At 39.8% G+C, this 12,308-nt stretch overlaps 1 protein-coding gene across 3 annotated transcripts in view; it reads right to left on the reverse strand.

The window, feature by feature from the left end:
• Positions 1-6,894, reverse strand: part of LOC109430715 (glutamate dehydrogenase, mitochondrial) — a 51,552-nt gene extending 44,658 nt beyond the window's left edge. For 2 of the 3 annotated variants that reach the window (XM_029857556.2, XM_029857553.2), the window contains exons 1-2: positions 6,735-6,894; positions 2,438-2,876 (exon numbers count right to left, since the gene is read on the reverse strand). In XM_029857556.2, coding sequence (XP_029713416.1) covers positions 2,438-2,864 — 427 coding nt within the window. In that variant the 5' untranslated portion in view covers positions 2,865-2,876; positions 6,735-6,894. Of the gene's footprint in view, positions 1-2,437; positions 2,877-6,442; positions 6,647-6,734 lie in introns of those variants that run through there. The other variant, XM_029857554.2, reaches the window with a different exon arrangement.
• Between the last annotated feature and the right edge of the window lie 5,414 nt (positions 6,895-12,308).

The raw sequence follows: 12,308 nt of genomic DNA on the forward strand, positions 1-12,308 counted from the left end.
TTACTATCGAAAATATGAATTTTGAAAGTTGGTGTTGAATGATATGTTATGTGTACATAGCTGTTAGCAAGCATCAATATTTTCCAGATTTTTTATCGTATAAATTTTATTCGCTACAGATTTTTGAAATGTCGAAAAATCTTAACAAAATTGCATTTTGTGCAGATTTTTATTTTGTAAGGTGTATTTATTTAACCATATTTTCAATAATACTAAACATTTTCCATTTTTTTCCAAGCTGTTATAAACTTAACTATATTGTGAAGATTTCATAGAAGAACCGAAATAAAAAGACCAACCCAGCATCGAGATAGAGCATCCTGAACATTTTCAACTACTTTCCGATACACTCCTTAATATTTTTCCATGAACTCCGTTGAAGATTCACCCGAAGTTCACGATTAACCTTCCGTAACTCGCGCGGTTGATCATCGGTTGTGTAAGGATTCGGTTTACTAATTCACCATAAAGTAGTTCAGAAGAAATTTCTCGGGTTGGTGGTTTCAAGATCAGAGATCACACACTTATTTTACAGCCACTTGTTCGACTGTTCAAGTTTTGGTAAAAGTTCGGATTACCGAAGTTCAGCACAGTTTTACCGAAGTTCGGCTAATTTTTACCGAACGTTCAGTAAACATTACCAATGATTCAATAGAGTTTACCGAACGTTCGATAATTTTTTTACGAACTTCGGTAATATGTTGCTGAACATTCGGTAATCTGAGCTTTTACCGAAAATAGAACAGCTGATTACGGTACTTTATTTTAAGTGGGCAGGATTGAAAAAAACCTCATTCAATTGACTGAAATTTAGCTCAACTGTTTTTTTTTTGGCAATCATTTTAAGCTCCGTGGTGAGATACTTGAAAATGAACGCAGAAATACTCAACTACTTTGTAAAGGTAATGACTGCACCTGCATCAAAACACACTCTTCGTCACGGGTTCCCAACCGGTGGTCCACGGCCCCCAGGGGGACCGCGGTGTTATCAAAAAAAAAATGTTAAATTTTCATTCTGTTTTGTTACTTTGTTTTGCGTCTTTTTGTCTACATCGGTAATCATGGGTATAAACCAGTGATTCCCAGAGTAGGTGGAAATCGGGTCGAAGGGAGCGAAAGGTTTTCAAGAAAGTTTCATAGGGGTTTCCACAGAGGAGTTTAAGATTATTTCAGGGGGTTTCGGAGCACCCAGGATACCTCTTGAAATCCCCTGGAATGTTTCTGACTTCCACTGAAACCTCCAGGAATACCCCTGGAAGGCCTCTGAAACCCCCTAGAACTTCCGTGAAAGCCACTGGCACGCACTTGGAAACTGCTTGAAACACCACTGTAACACCCTCCCTAGAATGCCATTGTAATCCATTATAACCCTTTAGAACATCTCCGAAACGCCCTTAATCTCCTAAAACGAAATGCTGGGATCAGGGATGTTTCAGAAGGGATTCAAGGCGTTTCATGAATCATCATGAATCATCATGAATCCCAAAAAAAATGTCAAGGAACAATCCCGAAAAGAATTGTTCGAATCTTGGAAAAAATGCCAGTAGGAATCCAGAAGAATCTCGCCGGAAGAAATTCGTAAAATAATAGCATGAAAAATTGCCAGGAAAAATATGGAATGAACACTATGGGAAATCCTAGGAGACTTTACCAGGACATTCCCAAAGAATTTCCAGAAAAAAATCTTCCAAAAATTCGTCCTATAGAGCTTGCTGACGTTTATTCACCTTTCTCTTTCAAACATGCAGGCGGAATAGGATTTGTTGTCATCAGGAAAGGTTTCCCGATGAAAACAAATCCTATCCCGCCTACAAGCTTGAAAGAGAGAGGTGAATAAACGTCAGCAAGCTCTATAAATGTATGTATTTTACCAAAAAATAGTTCTTCTTTTCCAGGGTTTTTTTCGGAGTTTTCTGTGATCTATAAACTGGAAACAAGGAATTACAGCCCCGATACAGGTGCAATAACAACAATTACGTCCATAACACTCATGAAAGGCCAAATAATTAGACTTTTCTTCTACAAATAACAAATAAGTTGCTACATCGAGTTCCGCTAAACCCACATATTAGTGACAATTGGTCAATCCATCATCATACTGATGATTGTCCACACTGGTAGCCAAAACACGCCCCCTCATCTTCGCCCACGTAAAATTTATTTTTCGCCGTTGTTGGGACAATAAGAACGCGAAAAAAGTTTTCCCAACACAGCTGGTTACATAATAATCGGTCACATTTTCATCGTATGCGCTTTGTGTTTCAAACTGCGACGACTGCAACATAGTATGGGTAAACGCAAAAAATAGGGCCATCGTCCTCGGTCAGTTATCGGTTTATGGTGGGGCACTTCAAACCCCCAAACTCCCCTCCCCATCAAGAAACTAGAACATATAGGTATAGGTACAATAACATCCAATTTAAGATAGGTCACTTACCTCCCTTGGTCGGGGTACGGTGGGTGCAGTGCTGGGCGCGGTAACCGGTGATCATCTCGTAGTCGCCCGAATCTCTGCGCAGCGGGAAGGCAATCTCGATGATGTGGTCGCATGGCTGCATCAGCATCAGGATGCCCTTGACCCGCTTGCGCTTCTCCTCCAGGGAGATGCGTCCCTTCATGTCTTCGACCATCTTCTCCTCGCAGATCTGACAGGCGCGGTGGAAGAAGTACTCGACCATGTCGAAGAAGCGCGGGCTGGCGGCGGTACCGACATCCTTCAGCCGCTCCGGGATCTGGTGCTGGGAGGAGTATGGGCGCTGCTGCTGCGACACCTGCTGGGCTCCGGCAGCGGTGGCCGCCTTGACCAGGGTGGACACTTCCTGCTTGAGCGCGGCGCTCTTGGCGATCGTCTTCAGGTGGAACATTTTGTCTCGCAGCTGCAGTGCCCGGTAACGATAAAGTGAAAAACGTATGGGATTTGCTGTAGCGATAGCGGTGCTGGGGTGGTTTTCTTTGTCGAGTGGACGGCAAATAGGGTTACAAAGGGCTCTTTTATGTGATGTTGTTCAAAGATTTATTAGTATAAATAAAATGTTTGCTTTTTCGATCGGTAGCTTCTGCTTGAAACAAATCAAAGTGAAGTTAGAAGTTCAGAGTAGAGGTTCATTGTTCATTGTTGTTGTAAATGATAATACAACTGATTGAAACACTTCAAGATGATTTATGTCGCTTTTGTGAAGCAGAAAAAGGTTACAAGTCTTGTTATTCAAGAATAACTCCAGGTTTTTCGCAAAGAGCTGTTCCAAACCTTCAAAATCTTCATCTTTCTCTCTTTTTTTTGGTGTAACGTTCCAATTGGGACGAAGCCTCCTTCTCAACTCAATTTTAACTGAAATCTTCCTCTGCCAAAGACGTGTTTGCATGTTATTATGGTTTTTATCTAATTCCCGTCTATCTAAGCACCGCCATCACTGTTCGGCGAAAAAATCTTTCTCTGTGGTGTCTGTGGAAATACGATGTTTCGTAAGCAAAAAATCCACGCACACATTTGCCTACATCTTCCCAAGGACGAAGACAACTACTTGTTTACAATTGACCGACGAGAAAAAAAAGCAATTTATTTCAATAATTGAGCAGCTTTTGCTACATTTTGAAGTAGTGAAATCCAACTTTGAAGTGCCGCAGACCTTTCGTGGGGTGTGAATTGATGGCCAGTTCAGTAAGTGAATCTGGCGAAGCAAAAATTGAACGGTAACAAAGAACAATTCGGCTAGCTGCTGCTTTAGTTCGGTTGCCTTCGGCATACGAAAAACAAGAAAAATTGTGAAGTAAGTGTTGAAACGTGAAATTTTGCGTAATTATCCGATTTCCAGTGCTATAAGGGCTGGTCATTGGAAGTCTACATCTTTTTGCCTTCACCTTATGAGTCATTGGCAGTTGGAATATCTGTAACTTTTCAAGTCGAGTCAAGTACAGAAGACACTGAAGACGACCTTACAGTAGAGGTCGAAATACGTATCTGTCAAAGAATGCAAATTCTTAGTGGAATTAAAAGGAACAGTAATTAACCCGATTTCCTTTTTACTTACAGGTATTCCACTAACACGCCCAGGTTCATCATCATAATTTACCTTCTCGCTATTTTCCATATGGGAATTAGCGCATATGACGAAGTAAATTTCTATCCTATCGAGTGGCTGACACGAAAATACTTTTGGTTCATGGAAGTCAAGGGAATTTCCTTCATGAGAAGCTCCCGAATCGATCGGCAATCGAATCCGTCGCCCGCAGCATGGTCTTACTGAATACTATACGGGCCCCTAACACATCGAAATATGAAGAACGAATCTTAGTATGGTTAGTACGGTAGCATACTATATTCAAAACGCAATAGAGTCTTGGATTCATGTCACAATAGTGGTACGCCATATGAACAAGGCTAGAAACAAAATCAGGATAGTATCTTTGGCCGCAGTGTTTAAAATATGCACCCAACATGGCACAAAAACAGTAACACTTTCAGTAAGATTATCCCGGCACAAAATTCTTTAGAAATCGTGAAAGCAACTCCTGGAGAAAGCTCACGAAAATTTCTTGAAAAAAAAGCGGAACTTCGGAAGAAAACCCGTGTGGGACTCTGGCAGCAATACAGCAAATTCTCTGGGGAAAAATCCCGAGAGGAACTCCCGCAGAGAACCTTAAGAAAGCTCCCAAGAAAATCCTAAAAAGAACACCAGAAGGAATCTGTAGAGCAGTACATCCCATAAAAATTTCTTGGAGAAATCACAGGAGGAACTATGATTGCACAAATGTCCCAAAATGGAAGACAACTTGCCTCTGGAGCTGGCCTTTCGAATTCTAGGAAAATAAATGAGCAGGATTCCCTTGTAAAAGTTCAGGAGAAATCGGTCAGAATTCTGGAAAACGAACGGATTTTCAAAAAAAAAAAAAATTCTCGAATCTTGAAGAATTTCGGGTAGAACCTCTGGGAGAAATTCAAAAAGGAATGCTCAGAAGCATACCGTGAAAAATTACAGAACAACCTTGTGAGAAATTCTCGGAAACATTTCAAGTCTTTAAAGGAATTCTCTGACCGGATTTTCCTAAAAATCCTCGTGGGGAAATTTATGGATGGATTTTAATAGATTCATCCACATCAACCTAGAATTTGCAACATCTCAGTTGAATTTCGGCTTGTCGGAACTATCTGCTTGATCTAGGAGTAATCCTCTAGTTTCTCTGATACGTATCTTGAATCTCTTGGATTTAAATCACAAACAATCATACAGAGGCACCATCAACTCTTTTACTGAACCACAAGCTGCCAGTTAGAATCCTCTGCATTGTGCGCTAGACCGTGTTGACCTAGTGGAGTATTGGTGTTGTTGAGGCAGCGATTGATTGTTTGATAGTCGCGAACACGATAGATGCATGCTCCGGAAGAACGCCTGAGAGCCAAGGCAAATTCAACAGTTTTTTTAGAGTTTTAAAAATACAATTTTTTCTTCGAATTCATGTTTGAGTTCTTTTCGATATAATCTCGATTCAGAAAATACATTTAACATTGCCAGACACTAACAGAGAATGGGGAGAATTATGTTTGATGGACTGGGCAGTGTTTGTCTAGAATCGTGACAAGAACACTATAAAAGTTCTAATTATTAAACAGTGGGATGTGTTACAATCTAGTTCAAACGAAGTTATTTGTTCAAATATTAGTAATTATTATTATTATCTTTATTATCGAGATTTTCAGCCAGGGGCTGGTTCATCTCCGAAATATTAGTAATATTCAGTTGAAACTTGAAAGCGATCACGTGTTCATTTTGTTCTTATTTAAACAAGCAAGAAAATACATAAGAGGAACGTTATTAAGCCACGTTGATTCACTGTCACAAATCATTATAAACTCGTAGGACCTTTTGGCTTTTGATTTTATGTCGCAAGTTGTACTGAGATGAACAATCCACACAGCATCTGGCATTATGTCACATGTATTACGTAAATCCGAACAATGATCATTAATTGCAGAAATGTTATGATTTGTCATAGCTAACGATAAAAAAGTACAAACATATTTTAAGAATTTTAAAATCCTACATTACCTAAATTATTAAGCTAGAATAACAAATTAAAGAACATCAGCATATAGATGAAGTAAATCACTTAAAAGTCGAAAACACACTTTGTAACCCTATTTGAAGGTGAGTAATATTCTCCGTGACAGGCGCGTGCGAATATCCGAAACGAACACACGTTTACAAGTCTTTTTCCTTTTACAGACGATGATATGCTTCAACAAAAACCAAATTTGCAACCATGTACAACAAACTATTAACTGTTAACCAGATATACACACGAGTCAAAATCCGAGCTGGAAATTCTTCCACGAAAAATGTCGAATATTTTCTTTCGATTGCTCTCCGCGAAGCAAAAAAAAAAATCCAGAACAGAGCACACTTTATGATAGAACTATTATATGGAGCAACGAAAAATAACTCACATTTTCAACACTACTCTTCTGCTTCCTTCTCACTACCTAATCGAAACTCTACTGACAGACAAGTCTGAACGAAGAATCAGACTGAGTACGTCAAGAACTTCAAAAAACGGGAAAGAACACCGACGACGTCGAGACGTCCGAAATAGAAGACAAATGCAACGAACTAGAAGGCAAATCCGCGTAATCACGAAAGGAATTAAAAAAAATCTCACTCGCACACAACCGCACGGAATTTTCTTCTAAGGAAAAAAAAAATCTTGAATCACTCTCTTCCACTGCTTCTAAACCCTACCTTCTTGGATTTCTACACGGACGGAGTGGCACCACACTAACCAAAAAACAGACTCTCCTTTGATTCTGCTTGCTCGGCTCGGGAAGCAGAACTGGATTGATCACCACTCGGAAGCGGACTTGGCAGCGAGCGGAACGGTCGGAGCGATTTTTATGCGAAAGCACCACCGTGCGCTATGTATTTACACAAGGAGCTCTCTCTCTCTTTGAAGTCACGCGGTAAGAGGAACCACAAAGGTAAAGTTTATTCTCGAATTTTGGCGACAACCTGAAGTATTATTGTGTTGTAGTGAAACTAAATGCTCGTCGGTAATCTATAATATCAGAAAGATTTATTGTTTTTACCAAAAAAAACTCATATTACGATAACTTAACTACCCCCGAAAGAGTTGTTACAAAATATAAGTTATTTTCTTTTAAATATTCAGATTTGTAGTTTAACATATATAAACATTGTTATGTATTTATTGACACTGGATATTTTAATAAAATCTCCTGAATTCCTTTACAAAAAGGGTGATATAACAAAACTCTATTCGTCGACTATGCTTGTATAGACAAGAAATAGTATCGCATAGGTGTTCATAACATTATAAGTATGTAAAACCAATTAGGATATACTATGAAAACTATCATAATGAAAGTGCAGCTTGAGCCATGCTCAAACAAAATAATAGATTTGGCAACAATGTTCGATTTTTTCTCAAAAACGCTTGTTAAGGCTTAAACTAGTATGTTATAATTCGAAAGTTTTACCATCAATTTACTCCTACTGAACTACTGTGCGACCGGCGGCAGCACTCCACCAACACAACGGTACTTGCGGAAAACCGTTCCTCGGCTGGCGGCGCTCACGGCTCTCTCAATCTCTCCCTCTCCTAGCTCAGCTGATGGGTGGGTCGCTTGTGTTGGTGTTCACCATCAGCTAGTGCGAAAGGATGCCGCTCCCCTGATTGCGAGTTGTAAAGGAGAGAGCGAAATAGCTTCACCGGTTGCTTCAGCGTGGAGGCACGTTGCAATAGCTCTCACTCTCTCACTCTCGAACTGCTAGTGGTAGTGGTTGTCTGTTGTCACATGCCTGTGCGGAGCAAGGAATTGGCATCCCTATCCCACCAATGCAATGTTTTCGTAGCCAGCATAACAGCGGCTCAAGCGTAGGGCTCAAGCTGACAACCTATCTTTCAATACAGCAGCATAATTTTAATGCGGGGTAAGAAAACAAGAAGACCATAACAGTCCCCTGGTGCGGAGCGGAACCCGACAACACATGAATCAGTTGTAGTGCCTTTTAAATTTACGTTCATTGATTGTGATAAAGTACCGTTTGTTTGCATCGATCCACACGTCAGCACGCAAACGCACGAGGGGCTGCTCAATTTTGGGTTTTGCGAAACAAGTATGTAGTACAAAATTGATGTTTAGTAACACTACATTCACATTCCGATGCATGTTGTAAACTATTGCAGTTTAATAGTTTAATTACATGCTATTCAAAATCAAAATATATAATATGCACTGTAAGAAAATAGCTGCACTTTACGGCTAACTCAGCATCCAGAAGGTGGCCAAAGCCGGAAGGATACGATTCGCAGGACATGTTGCAAGAATTCCGGACAACATCCCTGCAAAGTTGGTGTGTGTTCGTGACAGATGTGGTTTGCACAAGAAGGCGTTGAGCGCAAAGAGAGCACGATGGGCTGATCAGGTGGAGCGTGACTTGACGAGCATCGGGCGTGACCGAAAATAGAGAAAGGCAGCTACTAACCGTGTATTATGGAGAAATATTGCACTGTTCCCACCAAATCGAACTGCACAGTATGAAAGTGTGACGGTTAAAAAGTGTGACGATAAGTGCAACCATGCTGTCTGACAGCATTTTGACATCGAGAAATGACACAGATTAGCACGTGGTGTGTGTTTCGTCGGATTCTTTCTCGGTTTTGTTTTGATTCTCAGCCATCTGACAACTCTCCGATTCAATTTTCTCTCTGCTTTTCTCGCGAAAGTTGGTGCAGTGTTGCCAGTTATGCAGATTTGTGCGTTTCTACTAGTGTAAAAAGTTTTTGAAATGTTAAATTTATGAAAATGATGTCGGCAACCGTGCCCGAGCACAGAAATAGTGTGATAGCTGAAGTGCGTCAAAAATCCATCTTTGAAAGCAATCAGCAATATTATGTATTGCTGATTGCTTTCAAAGATGGATTTTTGACGCACTTCAGCTATCACACTATTTCTGTGCTCGGGCACGGTTGCCGACATCATTTTCATAAATTTAACATTTCAAAAACTTTTTACACTAGTAGAAACGCACAAATCTGCATAACTGGCAACACTGCACCAACTTTCGCGAGAAAAGCAGAGAGAAAATTGAATCGGAGAGTTGTCAGATGGCTGAGAATCAAAACAAAACCGAGAAAGAATCCGACGAAACACACACCACGTGCTAATCTGTGTCATTTCTCGATGTCAAAATGCTGTCAGACAGCATGGTTGCACTTATCGTCACACTTTTTAACCGTCACACTTTCATACTGTGCAGTTCGATTTGGTGGGAACAGTGCAATAGTTTCATCTTGAATTTGATGTAATAGGGTAACAGGTAGGGTATGTGTGCCATCAGTAATCTCAAGCTCCCATATTCATCCTATTCGAAAACAAGCGATTACGGCACCAATTGATTCCGTTCTTTTTGTTTTCATGGGTGCTCACTTCTAACAAAAAATACAAAAATAAGAAACAAAGCAAACAGCACTTCAATCTTTTGTTTTCCGTAGGATGAAAATGGGAGCTACATGCTTAATAAGGAAACCAGTACCCTACTAAATAAATGAACGAATGTAAGAAAATAGATCATAAAAATAGAACAGAAATCCACGGGAATTAAGGCAGTCGTGTAATTTACCTATTCTGCACCAGGCTTAACATTCCCTATCAATACATTACTTTTCAATCTCCATGCATGGAGTCATATCATAGACAAGCACTGTCCATGTTCCCATAGTTGACGTAAGCGCCACTGTAGTTTTTAATACACTTTTGAAATTGCAGTAATGAATAATTCAAAGTTCAATATTTTTCCACGTTGACATCATAATAAAGGTTAGATCTTGTGTAGTATTGAATAAAACTGGTCACATAGTGGTTTCGCAGCGCGGCGTCACGAACACTAATGCAAATCTACTGGTTGAAAATATGCCCGTTTGATTTTACCGGGATCAGCTGATTTTTGTTTACTATTTTCAACCAGTAACTCAGGTAGTGTTCGTGTAATGCAACGTTTACATACACGCAACACCACTAAAAGCGGAAACCACTATATACGTAGATTCGTCGTATACAGATAATCTTCGATATAACGTACCCTCGATATAGCGAATTCGATATAACGAACATTTTGCTTCGATATAACGTACAACATTGAAAATTTTTATTTTTTACAGGGATAACCATTTAGATAAACTACAAAATCACTTAAATCAATGGTTTGATGCAGTATTAGTCTTGTTACCCTGATTTAGCGGAATTTGGGGAAAAATTTAGCGTACGTTATATCGAAGCAATATGTACTTTATATCGAAGCACAAAAAACGCAATTACTTTTTCGTAAAAACTCATGTTTTTCATTATTGGTTTTGTAAATTTCACCGAAATTATTGTTGGGGGTTAATTTCACATCAAATACATCAACACTATCATAAAAAATATTAAATTTTTCTCTGCTTCGATATAAAGTACACTTTGATATAACGTACAGAGAGAAAAGTTTTTTGTACGTTATATCGAAGAGTACCTGTATAAGCTTGTCAATGGTGGTTACGTCGACTATGCGAACATGGGCAGCAAACGTAACACTATTAATACTTTTCGATTCAAAACATAGTCACGGCCACTGACTATCAGACAAGATTGGCGCAATCCTCCAACGGTCGAATGCTGTTCTGACCACGTCCTTGCGACAGCCGAGGAATGGGGAAGGAAGATTAGTTGGACACCTAAGAGAGGTACAGGGGATAGTCCAGGATAGTCAAAGTAACTGGAACAGCTAAAATTTCCACTTGTCAAAAAATGTTCAACTAGCTGTAACTTTTCGAAAAAGGCATCAAATTTTCTAAAATTTTTACTGCAAATTCATCTACTAGATGTGTTTTATTGGTTTTGTACCTTTTAATTCCGCCCTATTTTGCTTATCCTTTGACAGATACGCGTATTTAAAGACAATTCACACCGTCTTCAGCCACAGGCTGCACAGACTGAACACACTACTTACACTAGACAACGGACAACACAGAACACCCAGTGGCCTAATGATGCATTTTTCGTTTGACGAAAAGTTTGCACCGACTGGAGCGGGAATCGAACCCACACCGAGGCTAACGATACGCCTAGACGACTGCCGGCGCTAACCGCATGGCCACGAAGCCCACAGAACCACTTGTAATCTTCCTCAGTGTCAGTTATGCACTGAGGAAGATTACAAGTGGTAGTCGATATACGCGTATCTGTCAAAGGAATTAAAAGGTACAAAACTGATTACACTCATTCGAAGAGGGTATTCTGTAACCACAGACAAACAGACGTAACACTTAGAACCTCGCTTAGAACATTTTTCGATTCAAATCATAGTCACGGAAACATATTCGCCCAATGCTAAAATGACTAAGTTTGGCCGACCATCAACTAGGTGGCGGTAGTGAGCAAACGTCAAACTCGAACAACAACGATGTGAGCGCCACAGGTGAGTAGTTGGCCAACTATCAAATTTTGAAAAAGATCGTTAAATCGAAGTACGATGGGAATTATCAGAGTGTTACGTCTGTTTGTCTGTGCTGTAACCCTCTCGAAAAGCCGGTACAAGAGATTCGTAACAATGAAATGACAAAAAATGTTATTGTTGCTTAAATCGTGTTTTTCTATTCTGTAAAATCAAATTTTTTTTTTGGCATATTTTTTTTTTTAGCTTTCGTTTTAAATTTGAGTTCAGTAGACGTTTGATAAGTGCAACATGTTATGTTTCGGTTATCGAATGTTATTCGCTAACTGCAACAACTGACAGACGTCAAACCGTGTTGGCATAGGGAGCCGACTCCGAACCCTTGGACCACCTATTGTGTAGCCTCTGCATTGGCCATTCTCCTCTTCTGTAGCTCTACGACTGTGTGGATGATAGCCGTTGAAACGGCATTCCAGCCAAACTCATCCCTACACATCCTCTGGACAAGATTGTCCGGAGTTGTGTCCTCCCTGCATGTGGAAAGCATGCGGTCATGCATGGGAGCTTGCACATCATCATTATCTCCTTCTCATTCTTTCCTTCGGCGTGGCACGCTATGTCTGAACCAGCAGATAATAAAGTTAGAATGTACATCGGATTTCTTCCCATAAGTCATCAGTATTCAAGCCATATTTTCATTTGCAGAAGGTTTCAAAATATTCTATCGGTGAAAATTTTTCCATACATTTTGTATGGGAGAAAAATGGGGCAAAAATGAGAATTTCATGAAATTTTGTATGAAAAACAGTTAAAAAGATGAAAAATCAAATTTTCCCCGATGAACTATTTTAAAAGTTTCCGCAT

This window comes from Aedes albopictus, chromosome 1, assembly GCF_035046485.1.
Source record: "Aedes albopictus strain Foshan chromosome 1, AalbF5, whole genome shotgun sequence".
NCBI classification, from domain to species: Eukaryota; Metazoa; Arthropoda; class Insecta; order Diptera; family Culicidae; genus Aedes; species Aedes albopictus.